The sequence below is a fragment of the Pipistrellus hanaki genome (genome assembly GCF_964339955.1).
Source record: "Pipistrellus hanaki genome assembly, chromosome: 1".
NCBI lineage: Eukaryota > Metazoa > Chordata > Mammalia > Chiroptera > Vespertilionidae > Pipistrellus > Pipistrellus hanaki.
Genome location: NC_140503.1, coordinates 30,762,912 through 30,785,826, shown reverse-complemented (window position 1 = coordinate 30,785,826; position 22,915 = coordinate 30,762,912). Strand labels below are relative to the sequence as shown.

At 39.1% G+C, this 22,915-nt stretch overlaps 1 protein-coding gene across 3 annotated transcripts in view; it reads left to right on the top strand.

Moving 5' to 3' along the window:
- Positions 1–408: 408 nt before the first annotated feature.
- Positions 409–22,915, top strand: part of SNAPC1 (small nuclear RNA activating complex polypeptide 1) — a 28,397-nt gene continuing 5,890 nt past the window's right edge. Inside the window, exons 1-10 of one of the 3 annotated variants that reach the window (XR_014794974.1) lie at positions 418–630; positions 3,646–3,805; positions 3,980–4,120; positions 4,788–4,892; positions 7,756–7,914; positions 9,399–9,467; positions 10,115–10,177; positions 10,601–10,638; positions 18,464–18,614; positions 22,375–22,473. Coding sequence is in view for 2 of the 3 variants with exons in the window: in XM_084883247.1 (XP_084739373.1) it covers positions 503–630; positions 3,646–3,805; positions 3,980–4,120; positions 4,788–4,892; positions 7,756–7,914; positions 9,399–9,467; positions 10,115–10,177; positions 10,690–10,791; positions 18,464–18,614; positions 22,375–22,473 (1,177 nt within the window). In the remaining variant the exon portion in view is untranslated. Of the gene's footprint in view, positions 631–3,645; positions 3,806–3,979; positions 4,121–4,787; positions 4,893–7,755; positions 7,915–9,398; positions 9,468–10,114; positions 10,178–10,600; positions 10,639–10,689; positions 10,792–18,463; positions 18,615–22,374; positions 22,474–22,915 lie in introns of all 3 variants that reach the window. The other 2 variants (XM_084883247.1, XM_084883248.1) reach the window with 2 other exon arrangements.

Here is a 22,915-nt window from a genome sequence, read left to right as displayed (position 1 = left end):
CCTAGTAAACTCTCTTTACATCCTCTGGCCACGAGGGGGTGGGCTGAGGCTCCGAACTGTTCTTCCCCAGCTATAAAAGTTGGCTTTTTGTCTCTCTGCCGCTTTAAGGAAGAGTGATAATAGAGGTAAAGCCAATTTTCATAAGCTAGCCCAGTGGTCGGCCGCTCTGTTGACAGATGAGTTTGCCGACCACTGAGTTAGCCTAATGTAGACCTGATTCCTTCGTGGGCTCACAGACACTGGAGATGTACACATCTTCAAAGAATCGAAAAGGACTGATCTTAATCCTGTACTAACGGAGAGTTGAACGCTACACGCCGCGCACGCGCAGTAAGCATCGAGGATTGGCGCTCGGTCCGGCTGGAGGTAGGGCGGAAGGAGCCGGATGTGACGTCACGGAGCGTGCGCGGTGTCAGGTCGTAGGAGGTGGGGCGTCCGGGCTGCGTTTCCTCGGCTACCGCCGCGGGCTGGACCGCTCGCGGGGCGCTGGGGCTTTGCCGCCATGGGGGCCCCTCCGGGCCTGCAGGCCGACTTCGAGGAGCTGCTCAGCCGCTTCCAGGACACGGACAGCGTGCGCTTCGAGGACTTCTCGGAGCTCTGGAGGAGCATGAAGTTTGGGGCCATCTTCTGGTGGGTGTCTCCTGGGCGCCACCCGCCTCTGTCCCGTGCAGTCCTCCTCTCTCCGCCTCCCTCCCGCCTCCCGCCGCCCCGGTGAGGGCTGGAGAGGTGGCAGTCTCCGAAACCCCCCTCCACGTCTCCCGGGTCTCCTCTGGTGCTCCGGCGGCGCGCGCTCCTTGGCCCGTTTCCTAGGCTTCGGTCGCATCCTTCTGCGGCCTCTTCCCGAACGTGTATGTGTGCCTGGCCCTCCTCTCCGCTCCTCTCTTCTCCACTGCCCCAGACTGGCCGAGGGCCCTATCGCTTGTCCTTCTCCAGTCCGGTTCTTCTAGAGCCCCCGTAATTTCAAAACAAAAGAAACAACTAGCAAAGACCAGAAGCACGATTGAATTCACGTTACCTATAACAACCAGAGTTCTCCTTCTGAAGTGCACACTTGATCTTGGCACTCCCTTGCTTGCAGCCCTTCCGTGGTTTCTATGGCCCTGGGGACACAGTTCCAATTCCCTAACGTGGTTGGCCAGACCCTCTGTGATTGGCCTCTGCCCTTCTCTGCAGCTTCATCCACCAATCCCCCGCTTCGCGCCCTCTCGCCTCCAAACTCTGCAGGTGTTTGTGGTCCTCTGCCTGGAGCTTTCCTCAACAACACCCTTTTGTCTGCCCACCGTATTCCTCACTCAGATTTAAGTTCAAATGACAGTTCCTCATGGAAGCCTTCCTTCACCCTTCTATGTATGCCAAGTAAGGGGTCCTGCTCTTTCCCCCCCCCCCTGCAGCATTCTGCTTATTTTATCTCTCAACTTAACTACATTTTATTATAAGTGCGTAGTTTGAAAGACAGTATTAGGGTTTAAGAGCACAGATTATGGAGCCCACCTGGCTGATTTGAATCAGAGTCCACCTACTGTGACTTTTGGTAAGTTACTGGCCTGAGCTTCCTTAACCTATGAAAGAGGGACAACGGTAATACCTGTAGTGTAGTTCTGAGGATTCAAGGAGGTAATTAATATGTGTTAAGTGGCCCTCATTATTGCTATTATTTTTAATATTGCCCTCCATTACACAGAGCTCTGTGAGGACAGTAACTGGATGCATCTGGTATCCATTAGCATAATACACAGAATGCTGAAAAGGCTAAGTAATTGAATGAATGAGTTCTTGGGATTAAAACGTTGCTGAATAAAATGGGAAAGTTACCTTTTTTTCCTCTCTGTTGATATAAAATAATTACCTACGTAGTTTGTACATTGCAGCGGATGGAGGGTGGAGAGCTGCTTGTTGTACAGTTAATGATAGGAGAGAAACTTTTTTAATAGCTACTACATGTAATGCATTTATAGCTTAATGTATTTAATGCATAGGACAACTCTGAAAAGCTGGTATAATGGATGTTTTATAGATGAGGAAAATGAGGTTTAAGGAGGTAAAGTAATTCTCCCTGATCACACAGCTAGTAAGTAGATGGTAGAGCAGATATGGAAACCTGTATGTTTGCCTGTTTGCAAAACCCATGAACTTTCACTGTAACCCTCATGGGAAATGTGGTGGTTCAGGAACATTTTGCTGGGTTACCTCATTTTTTAGCTAGTGAGAAAAAACTAAAATGAAGGGATAAATGGAGACCACATGAGGAGTAGGGGCTTTTTTTTTAGAAGTCACTTTGGCTGCCTGTACTTAAAGTAGGTATTTTGCATCCTTTCATTGTATTGATTATTTGAAGAGCCCAGGCTTTGGGAGTAAAGTGGAGTCTACGTTCCTATCCTGTTCCTATCCTGCTCCTGTTCCTTGTTTACTTTGGTGAGCTTTTGCCCTGAAGAATTGAAAGGAGGGGGTGGAATGTATTTGTGGTATCTAACTTTTTTTTTTTTTTTTTTTTTTTTTTTTAATCTAGGTGTCCCAAGGACAAAGGAGGTTTAATGTGAATCCCTGAGTGTACTGGGGAAAATATCCATTATATATTAAAATACATGTAGCATGTGTATTTTATTCTGTAACAATCCTGCTTATTTTGATTTAGAATTCTTAACCAGGAATAATATGCATGCCCCACCCCCTTTGCTCCCTAATTCAGCAAGTCACATTGATGCTTTATGAAGTTGCATCATGTTTATCTAGTGTACACCTGTGCCTCAGTGGAGGAAATACAACTAAAGATTAGGTCTTAGTGAAATAAGCCAGTCAATGAAAGAGAAACACCACATGACCTCACTCATTTATGGATAATAAAGAACATTATAAACTGATGAACCAAAAGATAGATATAGAGACAGTAAAGCAACAAGCAGACTGTGAAATTACAGCAGGTAGGGTAGAGAGACCTGGGGGAGGTAATAGATCAACCAAAGGACTTGTATGTATGCATATAAGTACAACCAATGGACACAAAACTGGGGAGGGAGGGCATGTATCGGAGTGGGAGGGGGCATTGGTAAGATATGTACACATACAATAATTCAATAAAAAATAAAATTAATTAGTGGTAGATGAGAAGGCTTGCAAGCGAAGATCCTGATGAATTCTCATAGTAATCTATTATTCCCATGTGAAGGTGTGGGAACAGGGTTAGAGAATATTTTGTTATATAATGACAGGAAGGGAACACTGTTAAAGTAAATAAAAAATTCTTAGTTTGGCTTAAAAAAAAAAAAGATTAGGTCTTTGTGCTTGAATTAGGAAGGGATTAAATATGGAACACCTGCTGAAACCGGTTTGGCTCAGTGGATAGAGCGTCGCCTGTGACTGAAGGGTCCCAGGTTCGATTCTGGTCAAGGGCATGTTCCTTTGTTGGGGGCACATCCCTAGTAGGGAGTGTGCAATAGGCAGCTGATCGATGATTCTTTCTCATTGATGTTTTTAACTCTCTATCCCTCTCTCTTCCTCTCTGTAAAAAGTCAATAAAATATATTTTAAAAAAAATAAAGGTATGGAACACCTACTCCATTTCTAGCAGCTGCTAGAATATACCTCTTGTAATTTTTGTTCATTATGTATTTACTTAAAGTCATAACTTATTTTCTCTTTGTTTCCTAGCGGCAAAATGAGAAATTTAGAAAAGAACACATTTACAAAAGAAGCTTTAGCTTTGGCTTGGCAATATTTCTTACCTCCATACGCCTTCCAGATCAGAGTTGGTGCTTTGTATCTGTTGTATGGATTATATAACACCCAACTGTGTCAACCAAAACAAAAGGTAAAACTTGATGAGTTGTTTTCCACTAGCAGAAACACTAAACGGGTACAATATTTTTGCAATAAACTTGATGTATACAGAAATGCCATTGTTGCAAAATATAAAACATCTGTGAAAGAAGATTTACATGTAGTAACTACTTTTTTTTTTTTTTTTTGCTTCTCTTGTTTGCAGATTAGAGTTGCCCTGAGAGACTGGGATGAAATTTTAAAATTTCAACAAGATTTGATAAATTCGGAACATTTTGACGTAGCCTATATTTTTAGGAAGCTACGACTAGACAAAGCATTTCACTTTACAGCAATGCCCAAATTGGTATGTTACCTAAAATAAATTGTTTCTTCAAAAGGAAAAATTATACTTCATTGTCCATAAAGTACCTCAGTCTCCATAATGTGGAAAGATTATTATATAGTTTCCAATATGTGTAGAAAGGCTTCCTAAAATAGGAGAAAGTGCTTTCTGTTACTTTTTGTTGCAATCAAAATCCAGGCTCTCTTTTTAAATGCAGTGTATTTCCAAATGCCATCTGTTAGGCAGATTGTTAGGAGAGGACATTAAATTCAGTATCTGCATTTGTTCATTCTTTATTCAAACATCAGAGACGATGCGGCTGAAAGAGGACCAAAGAATTTTAATGTCAGTTGGTGTAAAGCTGAAACTTCCACTAATAAAATATAATATTTCTTTGATCTTACGACAATTGAGAAACTAGATTAGAAGAACACTAGGTTCTAGTTCTGGCTCTGTCATCACCTGGCAAATATGGAACTTCTTTGAATATCTGAATCTGTAAGTACTTGGCATGGTGTCTTAAGGATTGTCTCAAAAGTCTAACAGTCTTTAAAAAATGGATTATTTAGTAAATATGTACTTACTGTTGCTTTTGTTTCATCCATGTTTACTGATAGACAATTTTTGCTGCTGTCTAACTTATTTTCATACTTAAAATACACTTTAAAAGACATTCATTATCAAATAGCTGTCATTTAGAATGAAGAAAAAAGTTCATCGAACTCAAGTTACGGAAGAATTTAAGGAACCAAATGATCGTGTAATGAAACTTATCAATTCTGATGTATTAGAGGTAAGTTTCTTTTATTTCTTGAAATTTAAAAATAAATTGTTTTATTGTTAACTATATATTGAGTTTATACCTTTATCTACTGGATACTGAAAAATTTTGAATGATTTTAACCATAGAATGAATATTATTTTCTCTAAAGTATCAGGAATAATACACCCTAAATATATCAAAGTTTATGGAATAAATCACAAAATACAGTAAGAAACAAAGATGTGGAAGACTGGATTTCAACTCCGGATATTTAGGTTCAGATACTGAAACCACCATTTGTATTTGATTTTTTAGGTAGATGATAAAACAGGAATTTAAAGTGACTTTATTTTTTTTTAACAATGTGTATTTATTTCCTAAGTTCCTTTTTACAATGCTTATTTGAAAGCCCACTGTTGAAAACTAGGAAGATTTAAGAGAAGATAGGCACAAAGACCTATCTTTTAGGGTGATTGGAGAGGAGGGTCTGAGGACCAGGCTACGAGATGGCTACTCTTAGAAGCTTCTAGAAATCGAGTACTCTGAAGGCATCCTCACTTTATCTCACATCTTTGGCTCGTCACAGATCTGCTTTGGGAGCCTTTTCTCTTAATTCCTCTGTTAATTCTATTTGTCATGACCTTGACTAGCCTTTGACCCATACTCATTGATAATCCTTAAATTTAATAATTTTCTACTTGGAAATGCTTTTTTGTCTCTATGTCAGCAGACCTGAATTCTGGTTATGATTCTGCTACTCATTAGTTTTAGTTTTGTGGTTAAGGAGGCATATAAAATGAAAAGGATAGGATATTGAATCAAACATCTGATTTAAAAATATATATATTTTATTGATTTTTTTTACAGAGAGGAAGGGAGAGGGATAGAGAGTTAGAAACATTGATCACCTGCCTCCTGCACACTCCCTGCTGGCTATATGTCTGCAACCAAGGTACATGCCCTTGATCGGAATCGAACCTGGGACCCCTGAGTCAGCAGGCCTACACTCTATTCACTGAGCCAAACCTGTTAGGGCAAACATCTGATTTTTAATTCGAACTCTGCTACTTAAATATGACCTTCAGCTAATTGTTTTATTTATAAGTCTTTTTGTTTCTCATTTATACAATTAAAATAATTGCCATTATGTGCTGAATTTTCAACATGTACCAGGAATTATGTTAAATATTTATGTTATCTCCCTAATCATCATAGTAACCTTGCAGAGGAGGCGGTATTTTCCTGATTTTAAAAACAAGGAAACTAAGAGAAGTTATGTAATTTGCAAAAAAGTAAGGTGCAGCTTGGCTGGTGTTGCTCCGTGGTTGAGAGTCCACCCATGAACTAAGAGGTCGCCAGCTTAATTCCCAGTAAAGGCACAAGCCCAGGTTGCTGGCTCCATCCCCAGTAGGGGATATGCAGGGGGCAGCTGATGGATGTTTCTCTCTCATCTATCCTCATTTCTCTCTCTAAAAAATCAATAAAAACATATTTAAAAGTAAATAAATAAAGTAAGGTATGGACACTGGATTTGAATGTCCAAGTCTATAGGGCTCCAAAGTCCAAGCACTTTATTTTGTGTCTTAACACTTTAATTTTGTATATTTAGTACATTATACAGAGAACTCTCACTTTTAGAAAATCAGTAGGTTAGGTGGCATTACTTAATTTTGTACAAATGTGGAACATGATTCTAAGATTGAGGGATTTGCTCAAGGTCACAGTCTAGCTAGCAAGTGACAGAACTCAAGCCAAAACCAGGTCCTACTAATGGTCTTTCCCCTGTGTTGTATTGCACGTGGTAAAATAACGGGAGTACAGCACATTGTAAACTAGAAGTTATGGGCTCCCATGTCTGGATGTTATTCCCCTTGGAAAATCTTGCATATATGAGCACTCACCACTCCTGAGCAGGTTCTGATACTCTGAACAGATGTCTGTTATTATATCAAAATTTAGAAATGAATTGAGTATCCCAACTTAGGGATAACTCAGATGTCACTAGTTCCCTGCTGAATTTTGAGCCAAGTCCCAATACCAGTTTTATTTGATTTCTAAAGTGTGCTGTCTTTCTCCTTACCCCATAGGTTTGCCAATTTAGCTGAAGGTTTCTGGGGGGAGAAGGGTCTAATTAATGAACAATCCTTCAAATGGTGTCATAAATACCCTCTATTTTTTTTAATCCTGAATTTTAATACTGAAGTAATGATGAAGTTTTGGGTATAGGCGCATAGACTTTGAGACTTGTGAAAGCCAGCACATCTCTGTGGGGATTAGGTGGATCATACAGGAACTTCCAGCTGAGCATAAAGAACTGTGTGCAGCCCTAACCAGTTTGGCTCAGTGGATAGTGAGTCGGCCTGCAGTCTGAAGGGTCTCAGGTTCGATTTCAGTCAAGGGCATGTACCTTGGTTGCGGGCACATCCCTAATAGGGGGTGTGCAGGAGGCAGCTGATCGATGATTCTCTCTCATCGATGTTTCTAACTCTCTATCCCTCTCTCTTCCTCCTGTAAAAAATCAATAAAATATATTAAAGAAAAGAACTATATGCATACCCTTGGTATGATAATATAAAATAAAAATGTTTTTTTTTAATCAGTAATGATATTTAATGATATTTATACTACAAATAATTTTTGTTATATCCAGGAATGCATTCATTTATTAAACATTAGTCTTTCCCCATGTAGCATATGTTAATGTTTTTGAGTTGAATTGAATGAATCCATACCTCTGGAAAGCAGCCTCTTAATTAAATACTATTTTCAGTATACTAAGGCATGTTATTTCTTATAAACATAGTCACTTTGGAATGCCATTTTATTTTGTGTTGGTTTTGCCTGTCAGTTTTTCCTATAAAACTGAATGAAAGACTCGTGTTTTCACCTTTAGGAAATGCTGAATGTTCATGATCATTATCAGAACAAAAAACATGTAATTTCAGCTGATAAGTCCAATCCAAACAAAACCCTCAGCTTGGTAAAGGATGATTTCTTTGATAATATTAAGACCATAATTTTGGAGCATCAGCAATGGCACAAAGACAGGAAGGTATGTGACTGCTTGTTTGATACCTCGCCTTTGCAATTGCAGTAAGCACAGAAGGCTGCACAAGGGTGATAATGTTGTGAAAGGCAGCTAGCTGAGTGGCTGCATTTCTGTGGAGCTAAGATTTGGAGGGCTTTACTTTTTTTAGCCACTTATTAGCTATGTGATGTTATTTAACCTTAAACAGATTCTATATAGATTACATCTATAACTAATAATAACAATTATATATGTATAATTAAGTAATATATATATAACTGTATAATTATAGAGGAATGAGTTGTCCTGGTGTACCACAGGTTTATTGCGTTCTTTAAAATTTAGCATCTTCTGGAGGTTGTGCTCTGTGGGCCAAACCCTGCATACAGATGTGTTTTGTTTGGCACAGCATTGTTCCTAACATTGTTTTTAAAATGTGAGTTAATTACTAACATGTAAATATTTGTAGACTTCATGCAAAATTCCAGACACCCAGTTTCTGGTAAAAGTCAGAGTTTTGGCACTCCTGGTCCTGTTTTGTTGCATGGCAGCAGATAGCTAGACCTGAGTGGTGGCTGCCTCCACTCTGCTCTGCCAGCCTCGGTTTATTCATTTACAAGTCTCATCAACTCATCTGCACTTCAATTTTCTGACCCAAATGCTAAGGCTAGAGCTACTCATATTCCACATTAACCTTTTCAGCTGGAGAAACTTTTTTATTCTGGAAACCTAAAGGCCAGCCTTTGAAACCACTACGCCATCTTATTTATTAAATACTTTAAAAAAAAAAAAAAAAGTAAAAAGCAATTTCTGATTACTTACTGTGATTGTGATAATGTGTTAATGTGTTCTCAAATGCTAGGTAAGATTTCAGAAATATTTGTTGCTTCTTTGGCTTTCCATTCTATAAAAGGAGCTGGCTCAAATTCATTTTAGAAAAAAAAAAATAGAAGAAAAAGTGATGAAGAGAAGGAAATACTTTGCTTTCACATTTATTTTCATGAGGTAGAACATTTTAGAATGTTTGAATAGTTCATCCTTTCAACAAACTATCTTTAATGATTACTAAGACCTCTGAAAATCTGAAGAAAAGGAGAATAAACCAATTTTTCCCCCCACATAAAATCCTCCTTCATTAGGAGGATTAAGGCATTTTTTTGATGAATTTTAGGATTATTCTGAAACCTAACCATGATCTTAATTGTCAGGTGGTGAACCATCCTATATAATCAAAGGCTAAGATGCAAATTGTCCCTTGACTTGGGAGTTTGACTAGGGGGCGGGGCTCCCAGATTGTGAGAGGGAGCAGGCTGGTCTGAGGGACCCTCCCTCCCCCCCAGTGCATGAATTTCATGCACGGAACCTCTAGTACTTCAATAATGTGAAATGATCTTTTAGCTTTTCAGTAATTAAGTAAATGATTCTCATTGTTCTGAAAATGACTTGCAATTAATGTTTAGATTATTTGAGTTGTTAGTGTGTTTATATAAATTTTTTTGCTCTTTCAGAATTCATCCTTAAAATTGAAAGATAAAGATGGAGAAGAAAAGAGGAAAGGAAATTCACAAGAAGCAGAGGTCAGGAAAATTCACTGTGATTGCTGATAGGGCAGTATTTGATTGGCTTTTTATTTTATGTGTGGCTATGATTCTATATACTAAGCATCATGATATTTGCTCAGTGTTAATAAAAATCTTAGAAAATTCTGAAACCTGGGTTCTGTCACGAGATAGTCTGCTTTTACTGGAAACTTTGTGTGAGACCACATCAGGTGTCCATTGGGAGTGACAATGTTGACATTTTTATGCAGAGGAAGGGAAAGATGATTCTGGAGTGCCAAGGGCAGAATTAGGGTTTTGTATTATGTCTTTTCTCACTTCCTGTCAGCCTTTCAGCTGGTGTGGAGTTCAGGCTACTCAGTACTGCTTCCTACTTCTAGAGGTTTCATCCATCTTAATGGATGAGATAAGAGCTGTCTTTGGGCATAGGCCAATGAAGTGGGAATGGCTTTATCACCAAGGCTTTTGTTCATGTTATCCTCCTTAAGTCCTGAATGAAAATAATCAGTAGCTATGGTACCTGCTGTGAAAATGTGGTGTGTGTTTCTGTATCTTTACTTTCTTGTACCCTACTTCTGTCTAAAATCTGACTTCTGTGGGTATTCATAATTTCACTTAATGTTTGTGTTTTAACTTTTCCCCTTCCTTTGTATTTTTATTTCCAGTCGTGTGACAGGGCAGCATCATTAGCAAAAATAAAATCAAAGGCCTTTGCAGTTGTTCCTCAGGTAAGTTACGTCTTTATTAAGGTAATTTAGAAATTGACTTGATGCTTTTTTAAGATTTATTTTATTGTTTAAAGTATTGCACATAGTAGTATATATATCTCCATTTTTTTCCCCATTGACCTTCCCACAATCTTCACTACCCCCTGTGGCATGCCCTCATTCCCCCCTCCCCCACCCGCCTCCCTCCCCAGTATCTGTGTCCATTGGTTGCGCTTATATGCATGCTTACAAGTCCTTCGGTTGATCTCTTCCCCCTCTTCCCCAACACTCCCCAGCCTTACTGCTATAATTTGACAGTCTGTTTGAGGCTTTACTGCCTCTGTATCTATCTTTTTGTTCATCAGTTTATAATGCTCTTTATTTTCCATAAATGAATGAGATCATGTGGTATTGTTCTTTCATTGCCTGGCTTATTTCACTTAGCGTAATGCTCTCCAGTTCCATCCATGCTGCTGCAAATGGTAAGAATGCTTTCTTTTTTAAATATATTTTATTGATTTTTTTTTTTACAGAGAGGAAGGAAGAGGGATAGAGAGTTAGAAACACCGATGAGAGAGAAACATCGATCAGCTGCCTCTTGCACACCTCCTACTGAGGATGTGCCTGCAAACAAGGTACATACCCTGGACCAAAATCAAACCTGGGACCTTTCAGTTAACAGGCTGACCCTCTATTCACTGAGCTAAATGGGTTAAGAATTCCTTTTTTATAGCAGCATAATATCCCATTGTGTAGAGGTTCCATAGTTTTCTAATGCACTCATCTGCTGATTGGCATTTAGGATGTTTCCAAATCTTAGCTATGGTGAATTGTGCTGCTATGAACATATGGGTGCATATATCCTTTCTGATTAGTGTTTCTAGCTTCTTGGGATATATTCCTAGAAATGGGATTACTGGGTCAAATGGGAGTTCCATTTTTAGTTTTTTGAGGAAACCCCATAATGTTCTCCATAGTGGCTGCACCAAGTCTGCATTCCCACCAGCAGTGCACAGAGGGTTCCTTTTTCTTCACATCCTCACCAGCACTTGTCATTTGTTGATTTGTTGATGATAACCATTCTACAGGTGTGAGATGGTACCTCATTGTCATTTTGATTTGCATCTCTCAGATAATTAGTGACTTTGAGCATGTTTTCTTATGTCTCTTTCCTTCCTTCTGTCTTCTTTCAAAAAGTATCTATTTAGGTCCGTTACCCATTTTTTTATTGGGTCATTTATCTTTTATTAAGTTGTATGAGATCCCTGTAAATGTTGGAGATTAAACATTTATCTGTGATAACACTGGCAAATATGTTTTCCTAGACAGTTGGCTTTCTTGTTGTTGGTTTCTTTTGCTGTGCAAAAGCTTTTTATTTTGATGTAATTTCATTTGTTTGTTTTCTCTTTAGTTTCGATTGCCCTAGGGTGAAGAAATTGCTTCAGCATATGTCTGAGATTTCTCTGCCTGTGGATTCCTCTAGTATTTTTATGGTTTCCCATCTTATGTTTAAGTCCTTTATCCATTTTGAGTTTATTTTTGTGTATGGTGTTAGTTGGTGTTCTAGTTTCATTTTTTTACATGTATAATATTTGTCTAATTTTCCCAACACCATTTATTGAAGAGACTGTCTTGTATGTTCATGCCTCCTTTGTCAAATATTAATCTAGCATTTTGGTTTGGGTTGATATCTGGGTTCTCTATTCTATTCCATTTGTCTATATGTCTGTTCTTGTGCTAGTACCAGGCTGATTTGAAAACAGTGGCTTTGTAATATGGCTTGAAATCGGGTATTGAGATCCCACCTACTTTGTTCTTCTTTCTTAGGATTGCTGTGGCTATTTGGGGTCTTTATTTATTCCAGATGGATTTTTGGAGAGTTCTTTCTAGGTCTGTGAAATATGCTGTTGGTATTTTAATGGGAAGTACATTGAATCTATAGATTGTTTTGTGTAGTATGAACATGGTATGTTTTTCCATCTATTTATGTCTATATCTCTTTTTTTAGTGTCCTGTAATTTTCCATGTATACGTATTTTACCTCTTTAGTTTATTGCTAGGTATCTCAATTTTTTTTGTTTTGATGGTAAATAGGATTGGTTTTTGAGTCTCTCTTTTTGTAAGTTGACTATTGGTGTATAGAAATGCCATAGATTTCTTGGCATTAATTTTGTATCCTGCTACATTGCCGAATTAATTTATTAAATCTAATAGTTTTTTGATGGAGTCCTTCAGGTTTTTTATGTACAATATCATGTCATCTGCAAATAAGGACAGCTTTACTTCTTTTCCAATTTGGATGCCTTTTATTTCTTCTTCTTTACTAATTGCAATGGCTAATATTTCTAGTTCTGTGTCGAACAGGAGTGGTGAGAGTGGGCATCCCTGTCTTGTTCCTGTTCTCAGGGAAAATGGTTTTAGTTTTTTCCCATTGAATATGATGTTGACTGAGTTTGTCATATATAGCTTTTATTATGTTGAGGTATGATCTTTCTATTCTCACCTTGCAAAGACTTTTTATCAAGAAAGGGTGTTGGATTTTGTCAAATGCTTTTTCTGCATCAATTGATACGACTTGTTTTTCTCTCTCAATTTGTTTATGTGATGTATCACATTTATTGATTTGCAGATATTGTACCATCCTTACATCCCTGGGATAAATGCTACTTGGTTATGGTGTATAATCTTTATGATGTACTGTTGGATCTGATTTGCTAGAATTTTGTTGAGGATTTTGGCACCTATGTTCCTGAGGGATATTGGCCTGTAATTCTCTCATTGTGTTGTCTTTATCTGGTTTTGATATTAGGGTGATTCTGGCTTCATAGAATGAGCTTAGAAGTGTTCCTCCCTCTTGAATTTTTTTAAATAGTCTGAGGAGGATAGGTTTTAGTTCTTCCTTATATGTTTGGTGAAATTCCCCGGTGAAGCCATCTGGCCCCAGGCTTCTTTTTGCAGGAAGCTTTTTGATGACTGCTTCAATTTCTTCCATAGTTATTGGCCTATTGAGATGTTTAGATTCTTCTCGATTGAGTTTTGGAAGGTGTATTTTTCTAGGAATATGTCCATTTCCTCTAGGTTGTCCAATTTGTTGGAATAAAGTTGTTCATAGTTTTTTGGTTTTTTGTTTTGTTTTGTTTTGTTTTTTAAACAATCTTTTGATTTCTGAGGGTTCTGTTGTTATTTCTCCTCTTTCATTTTGATTTTGTTTATTTGAGTCCTCTCTCTTTGCTTCTTAGTGAGCCTGGCTAGAGGTTCATCAGTCTTGTTTATCCTTTCAAAGAACCAGCTCTTGGTTTTGTTGATCTTTTGTATTATTTTTTTGTTGTTATCTCTGTGTCGTTTATACCCACTCTGATCTTTATTATTTCCTTCCTTCTGCTTACCCTGGGCTTTTCTTGTTGCTCTCTTTCTAACTCTTTGAGTGTAGGTTTAGGTAATTTATTATCATTGTTTATTGTTTTTTGCAGTAGATTTGTAGTGCTATGAACTTCCCTCTCAAGACTGCTTTCGCTCTGTCCCATAGATTTTGGATTGTGTTTTCATTGTCGTTTGTCGCCATGATGTTTTTTATTTCTTCTTTGATCTCTCTGGTAACCCAATCATTGTTTAATAGCATGCTATTTAGTCCCTATCTATTTGATTTTTTTGGATTGTTTTTATTGTAGTTGATTTCCAGTTTTATGCCATTGTGATCTGAGAAGATACTTGTTATGATCTATCTTCTTGAATTTGAAGAGACTTTGCCTGTGACTCAATATATGGTCTATCTTTGAAAATGACCCATGTGCACTTGAGAAGAATGTATATTCTGTGGCTTTGAGGTGAAATGTTCTGAAGATGTCAATTAATTCCATCTGACCTAGTGAGTCATTTAGGATTGATGCTCCTTTGCTGATTTTTTTGTTCAGAGCATTTGTCCATTGGTGATAGTGGGGTATTCAAGTCCCTACTATGAATGTATTGCTGTCACTCTCTCCCTTGATATCCTCCAGAAGTTTTTTTTATGTATTTGGGTGGCTCCTGTCTTGGGTGCGTATGTTTACCAGAGTTATTTCTTCTTGTTGGATTGCTGCCTTTAGTATAATGAAGTGGCCCTCCTTATCTTTTTTTTATGACTTTCACTCTGAGATCTAATTTGTCAGATATAAGTATTGCTACCACCGCTTTTTTTCCATTTCCATTTGCCTGAAAATCCTTTTTCCATCCCTTCACCACCAGGCTATGTGCGTCTTTTTTTTTCCTGAGGCGGGTTTCCTGTAGACAGCAGATATATGAGTCATGTTTTCTTATCCACTCAGTTACCCTACATCTTTTGATTGGGCCATTTAATCCATTTGCATTTAAAGATATTGTTAGTCACTTGTTTGTCACCATTTTTATTCTTTACCCCTGTATCCATCTTAGCTTCCTATTTCTTCTATTTACAGCAGACCCTTTAGCATTTCTTGCATTGCTGGTTTTGTGGTAATAAACACCCTTAGTCCTTTTTTGTCTGTGCAGCTCCTGATTTCAACCTCAATTTTCATTGATATCCTTGCTGGGTGTAGTATTCTTGGACTCAGACCCTTCCTTTGCATAACTTTGTATATTTCATTCCATTCCCTTCTTGCTTGATGTGTTTCTGTTGAGAAATCATTTGCTAGTCTGATGAGGGATCCTTTGTTAGGTAACTTTCTGTCTGTCTCTGGCCACTTTTAAGATTCTTATTTTGTCCTTGGTATTTGCCAACTTAATTATAATGTGATTGGGGTCGATCTTTTGGGGTTCATTTTGTTTGGGATTCTGTGAGCTTCTTAGATTTACATGAATATTTTCTTTCCTATATCAGGGAAGTTTTCTGTTATTATTTCTTCAAGCAGGTTTTCTATTTCTTGCTCAGTTTCCTCTCCTTCTGGCACCCCTATTATGTAGATGTTGTTTCATTTTTGTGTTGTTGTAAAGTTCCCTTAGGCCAGTGATCAGCAAACTCAATAGTCAACAGAGCCAAATTCAACCTTACAAGGATTGAAATTTCTTTTGAGAACCAAATTTTTTAAACTTAAACTTCTTCTAATGTCACTTCTTCAAAATAGACTCACCTAGGCCGTGGCATTTTGTGGAAGAGCCACACTCAAGGGGCCAAAGAACCGCATGTGGCTCGCAGGCTGCAGTTTGCTGACCACGGCCTTAGGCTCTCCTCCTACTTTAAAATTTTTTTTTCTAGAAGCTGCTCTGCTTGGGTATTTTTTCCTACCTTGTTTTCTAGCTCACTGATGTGGTCCTTTGCTTCTACTGTTGATGCTTTCTATTGACTTCTTTATAGCAGCGATATCATTTTTCATTTTTTCTTGGTTCTTACGCATATTATTGAATTTGTCGTCCATTCTTTTCATCCACCTTTGACCATTTCTCTGAATTCTTTCTCTGACAGGTTGCTTGCCTCCATTTTGTTTACTTCCTTTTCTGCTTAATGCCTGCTTTTCTTTCATATGCGGGCTGTTTCTTTGTCTCCCCATGGTCTCTCCAGGTGTCTGATTATATAGTTCTCTCTCTCCTGATTCTAGTTTTTTTTTCCTCCAGGCTGGCAGTTCTGTTTCCAAGTGATGCAAGTTTGGCAGAGGCACAACACAATTCATCTGAATAATGGGAGGCTACATTAAGATAGCCTACAGGTGTCAAACCTGCCTCTGGTCTTCAATTTCTGTTAGGCAACTATATAAAATAATAGACCCTCCTCTTCCCTGGGCGCACAGCCTCAGGTCAGCGGTCAGCAGGTCAGGTCCTTTCGACTTGATGCTTTTTTAATTACACTTTCCTTATTCATCTGAGTAATACATATACATAGTTTTAAATGGCTGATAACACTATATAGTTTGTATAACCAAACCGTTTCCTGCTCCCCACTTCCCATCACTGTATTCCTAATCTCAAGGGACCTGTCTTCAACTTTTTCTGTTTTATTTGTTTATTTACTTTTTAATATTTTTAAAGATAAAATTTTTAAAAATATATTTTTATTGGTTTCAGAGAGGAAAGAACAGGGGGAGAGAGATAGAAATATCGATGAGAGAGAATCATTAATCTGCTATCTCTTGCCTGGTTCTTGCTAAGAATCAAGCCTACAACCTGGGCATGTGCCCTTGACCGGAAATGAGCCCAGGACCCTTCAGTCCACAGGCTGGCAGGCATTCTATTCAATGAACAAAATTGGCTGAAGCTATTTTTATTTTTTTAAACTTTTTAAATTACTTCTGGTATTTACTTGGAATTTTGATGCCATTGTTCCTTTTATTTTAATCCTAACCTGAGGATATTTTTCCATTGATTTAAAAAAAATTTTTTTTATTTTTAATATATTTTATTCTTTACAGAGAGGAAGGGAAAGGGAGAGAGAGCTAGAAAGATTGATGAGAGAAAAACATCAATATGCTGCCTCTTGCACGCGCCCTACTGTGGATGTGCCCACAACCGAGGTATATACCTTTGACCCGAATCGAACCTGGGACCCTTGAGTCTGCAGGCTGATGCTCTATCCACTGAGCCAAACCAGTTAGGGCTCCATTGATTTTTAGAAAGAATGGAAGGGAAGGGGAGAGACAGAGGATCATGGATGTGAGAGAAACACATAGATTGATTGCCTTCTGCACTCATTCTGACCAAGGCAGGGATGAACCTGCAACTGTGCCCTTGACTGGAATTTAACTCAGGACCCTTCAATCCATTGGCTGATGCTCTATCTAATGAGTAAAACTGGTTAGGGCGATGCTGTTGTTCTTAATTGTCTTCCAGCTTTTGTTTTCTTGTTCTTTGAAGGTTTTAGGATTTTCTCTTAATCCCTGGTGATCTGAAAGTTCATGATTATGTAACTTGATGTAGGTAATTTTCCATTAGTGTCTTTGACTCTCATGATAGCCTTCAGTTTGGAGGAATTTTTTTGTATTATTTCTTTGATAGAGTTCTTTGCTGCATTTTTGCTTTTGCTTTTCTTGAATTTTTTTTCTTCTGTTTTTAATCTGTTTTCAGAGAGATTTCTTAAACTTTCTCTTCTGAACATTACATTGAATTATTTTATTTCTACTGTCATTTTTCATTACTGATTTTTTCTTCTTTGAATCTTTTTCTAGTTAAAAGTCTTCTTTTTTTTTTCTGGATGCATCATCTTATCTCTATGGATGTTAATTATCAGTTGTTTTTTTAAGTTTCCTCCTTTTCTCTTGGAGTTCCTATTTTGCTGACTTTTTCAAATGTTTGAAGATTCTTGGATCATTTTTAAGAATAGTCATGTGGAGATACAGCATTTTAATCTCAATAATTCTTTTTCAGTTAGTCAGTACTCTGCTTAAGCATTGACTGGTCTGGTCTAACTAAAATGTCCTTGGACTGTCCCTCCATTTCTCATCTTTGATGTTGCCTTCACTGTCTTCAAATGCTATTCCTGACTGCTCCTGCCTTGCTTATCCTAGATTCAGGAAAGGGAGAATTTGTTTCCTAACAGTTCAACAGAATTCTAAAATTGAGTTATGTCAGTTATGATACAGATCATATGCCCACCCCTGAACAAAAACCCTGTGACCACTGGGTTGCAAAATTCATATTTTACTAGATCAGGGCCACAAGGCCAGACCTGGAGCCAGGCATAAAATAGTTCCACTCAAAGCACATGGTGGAAATTAAGGAAAATAGAATATTAGAAGAAAAGAAAATAGGTTATCAGGCAGTAAAGCATAGTACTTGTCCTTTATGCCTCCATTTCCCAACCATGCGGCTACAACTATATCTTAACCAAGTTTGAGTAGATGGTGATGACAACTGTTAAGAACTTTTCCTATCCTATATAATAATCCTATATAATAAAAGGGTAACATACAAATTGACCCTACCATTGGAATGGCCAGGAACAACTGGTTACTCAAAGCAGGAGCTGCCCCCTTGTGGTCAGTGCACTTCCACAGGGGGAGCTCTGCTCAGCCACAAGCCGGGCTGATGGCTGTGAGCACAGCAGTGGTGGTGGGAGCCTCTCCCGCCTCCTTGGCAGTGGGCCTAAACCATCAGCTGGACATCCCCTGAGGGCTCCTGGGCTGCCAGAGGGATGTCTGACTGCCAGCTTAGGCCCGATCCCCTGGGGTATTGGGCGTAAGCTGGCAGGTGGACATTTCCCGAGGGTTCCCAGACTGGGCACAGGCCAGGCTGAGAGCCCCCCCCCCCCTCCCAAGTGCCTCCATATGACAAATATTGTAAATCTTTCCTCATATTTGTGTATTTTGTCTTTATGAGCTGTATTCATTTTGTAATTCATTATGGTTAATTGGATTTCTTACTCTTAAGGCTTCCAAGTCAAGGAGGCATCGCCAAGTCAAACTTGACTCTTCCGACTCTGATTCTGCTTCTGGTCAAGGACCAATAAAAGCAACCAGGGGAAAAAGAAAAAAAGATTCATTGAATTCCCCAGGAAGGAAGAAGTTTTCCAATAAAAGCGGTAACTTTTTAAAGCGTTTTTGAGACTCTACAAGGGAGAATGGATTTTATTTATAATCTCCCCTCACTGATTTTTTATTATTAAAAAGGATTAAATACTTGCTTGACTGAGAACCTTATGAGATTTAATATTAAAAATAAATTATCTTAGATTCTTAGAATCTTACTGCTAAAAGAGACCCTAAGAGAGTCATAAAATCCATTATTTCATAGATGATGAAATTTTGGACAATATCTATATTAATAAAGGGTAATATGCTACTTAGACCAGGTTGACTGGGCATCTTCTGGACATCCAACTTCCTGCCAAGCTGGGAGAGGGGGTAGTTAGTGGGTGGCCAGGATGGCAGGGGGGCAATTAGGGGGTGACGAGGCTGGCAGAGGACAGTAGGGGCAATTAGGGGGTGATCAGGCCACCAAGCAGAGGCAGTTAGGGGCAATCAGACATGCAGGTAGAGGTGGTTAGGAGCAATCAGGCATGCAGGTAGAGTGGTTAGGGGCAATCAGGTCAGCTGGCAAGGGAGCAGTTAGGGGATGGCCAGGCTGGCAGTTAGGGGGCAGCCAGGCCAGCAAGGGGGGCAGTTAGGGGGTGACCAGGCCAGCAGGGGGGCATTTAGGGGTGACCAGGGTGGCAGGGGACCAGTTAGGGGATGATCAAGCAGGCAGGTAGGTGGTTAGGGGCAATCAGGCAGGCAGGCGAGCAGTTAGGAGCCAGCGGTTAGATTCCTGCTCCCCTGATGGCCTCATCACCCCCAGTTGCCCTCCCCTGCCAGCCTGATTGCCCACAGCTTCCCTCCCCTGCCATGACCCACCTCTTTTGCCTGGACCCGCCGCCTCTTGGAGACACTGGGACCAGCCTCCTCCATGCTGCATGGAGCCACGAGACCCCCAGGCCTCACTGCGCAGAGCGGCCACTGGGCCCCGCCTCTGCTATGCGTGCAGCCATCTTGTTACAGCCAATTTGTAACGGCCATCTTGTGACAACATGAGGGCATGATGACCACCTAGGCTATTATCAGTATATTTGGTCTAGTAATAATTAATGTCGTTTTCTAATACCTTTTTTAAATCAAATTTATTTAAACAATACAACAAAATTTAATCAACAATATAGTTGCCCTTGTTTTCTACTACTTGTGCCCAACGCTCAGGAAGCATTTTAATCCCTCTGTTGTAAAATTCTTGTGATTTTGATGCAAAAAATTCGGTCAATGCATTTTTGAGGCATTCTTCATTATTAAATTTTTTTCCAAGAAGAAAGTTTTGCAAAGAACGAAACAAATGGTAATCGGAAGGGGCAATATCAGGAGAATATGCAGGTTGAGGGAGAACTTCCCATTCCAACTGGCGCAGTTTTTCATGAGTGATTCTTGCAGTATGCGGTCGTGCGTTATCGAGGTGAAGAATTACACCCTTCCGATTAATCAGCGCGGGTTCTTTTTCTCTTAAAGCTTGGGCTAACCTTTCCAATTGGGCACTATACACTGCACTTGTAATGGTTTGGTTAGATGGTAAAAGTTCATAATGAAGAATTCCTTTAAAATTCCACCAAACACACAACATCACTTTTTTCGCATGCAAGTCAGGTTTTGGCGTGGGCTGCGGAGCCTCATTTTTGTCCAACCATTGAGGCCGCCTTTTCAAATTAACATACAGCACCCATTTTTCATCTCCGGTAACAATTTGCTCTAAAAACGGCAAACGGTTTTGACGAGAGAGGAGCGAACTGCAAATTGTGACTCTTTGATTACGGTTGTTGTCGGTCAACTCATGAGGAACCCATTTTCCAAACTTTTTGACTTTGCCAAGTGCACGCAATTGATTGGAAATTGTTTTTTGTGAACAATTTAAAGTTGTTGCAAGTTGGGTAATTTGAGTATTTTGCACCAAAAGAGCTTGAAGAGCTTCTTGATCAAAATTGGACACACGGCCTCGACCACTCTTGTCATCTAACGAAAAATTTCCCTCGCGAAATTTCTCAAACCAACGTTGGCATTTTCTGGCGCTAACTGCATCTTGACCAAGAGCACTACAGATGTTTTTTGCAGCCTCACTTGCTTTTCTTCCTAATTGGAACTCGTAAAGCATGCAGTGCCGAATATGCTCTTCATCCGCCATCTTCTTAGCCCTAGTTTTGCAACAAAAAACAAACCAAACACAAACTTTTTCAAGCAAAACTTGTTAATTGCACTTCACACGTTCTGTAGATACCACGTGTTTGAAGGTTATGTCAATACAAGTCAATGCCAAGCAAGATTTTAAACGAATGTTTAAAAACGACATTAATTATTACTAGACCCAATAGAAGTTTGTATGAAATATTGCATTATAAAATAGTTGAATCATATGTAATCATTTAACAAATACTTATTGAAGCTCACCTATATGCCAGGCACTTTTCTTTCTTTTTTTTTTTTTTTTTTTTTTTAAATATATTTTATTGATTTTCTTATAGAGAGGAAGGGAGAGAGATAGAGAGCCAGAAACATCGATGAGAGAGAAACATCGACCAGCTGCCTCCTGCACACCCCCTACCGGGGATGTGCCCGCAACCAATGTATATGCCCTTGGCCGCAATCGAACCTGGGACCTTTCAGTCCGCAGACCGACGCTCTACCGCTGAGCCAAACTGGTTTCGACTGCCAGGCACTTTTCTAAGTGCTGGAGTACATCAACTTAAACCAAAACCTATCGTCATGAGGCTTACATCCTAGTGGGAGAGGCAGACTATAAATAAACAGTATGTCAGATAGTAGAAGTGTTAACAGAGAAGAATGAGGAAGCATCTTTACTAATAAAAGGGTAATATGCTAATTAGACCAGATGTCTTCCGACATCATTCGGATTTCCTTTCTGATGAAGCTGGGCTCAGGTGAAGCTAGCTGGGGTCCCGGGTGCCTGCAGGTGGCCTGGGCAAACTCAGCCAGGGTCCTGGGTACCTGTGGGCGGCCCAGGTGAAGTCAGTTGGGGTCCCGGGTGCCTGCGGTGGCCTGGGCGAAGCCAGTCAGGTCTCATGTGCCTGCTGGCAGCGGGAGGAGGGAAGCCTGGGTCCCAGGTGCCAGAGGGAAGCCAGTGCTGGCAGCCAGGAGAAGGAAGGCCTACTCTTGCGGGAATTTTTGTGCATCGGGCCTCTAGTAAGGAATAGTGACTCTTGGGAGGGGATTACTCTTGGGCCATGGGTGTTATGCTCTAAATGAGACTTGTTCTGACAATGGTATCTGATAAATTTGAATAAATTTCTTCAGACAATAGATGGCTGATGCAGAAAATCTGCAATGTTTTGGAAAATGCAAAGTCAATGGCAAATTATAACGAGAGAAATATGTCTTATAGAGCATATGTGGTGATAAAAGGAAGTGTGTCTTCATTCAAAAACAAGGCTGTTAACTTTAAAATTCATTTATGATTAATTAATATAGTCAAAGTAACACATGTGATTATCCCCTGTTAGCAGCAGATAACATACTCTGCTGTGTATGAAAAGGATTAAATAAAATACCTGTATTTGGCTAATTTTGTTTCTTCCCCTTTCCTCCATTTTTTTTTAATGGAAGAATTAGAGACTGTTTCAAATCATAGATACAAATGTATTAATACTTAAAGATAGATATTTTAATGTGCATATTTCTGTTTACCATTACAGTTTAAGCTTTTAGTTTAAACATCTATTTTTTTTTATAATAGTGACATTACTTGTATAAATTTGTTTTTTCTTAAAAATTAAGAAAATGGACATAAAACCATTTTTTGTTTATTTCCAGATGACAAACAGAATGCACATAAGGAAGATAGATGTTTGAGTCTGAGTATGCCTGTAATTACAGAGGATGATGAGGAGAATGGAAATCAGAGTGAAACAGGTACAGATGTGGTTTTGTCAAACTGGGAAAGAAAGCTATGCTCAGAGTATTAAGGTTTACTTTACAACCTTGAAGATAATGATGGTTCTGTGTTTTTGTTTTTATCTTTGGCACATTGGAAAATTTTAGTATTAATCACACTGTTAAGGAAAACACTTAAGAGTAGAATTGGTAATCCATATAGGATAATGCCTAATGACTTTCTTTTTTTAAGTTTCTTTTTTTTCTTTTTTCTTTTTTTTTAATATATTTTATTGATTTTTTACAGAGAGGAAGGGAGAGAGATAGAGAGCTAGAAACGTCGATGAGAGAGAAACATCAACCAGCTGCCTCTTGCACACCCCCTACTGGGGATGTGCCCGCAACCAATGTACATGCCCCTGACCAGAATCGAACCTGGGACCCTTCAGGCCGCAGACCGACGCTCTACCACTGAGCCAAA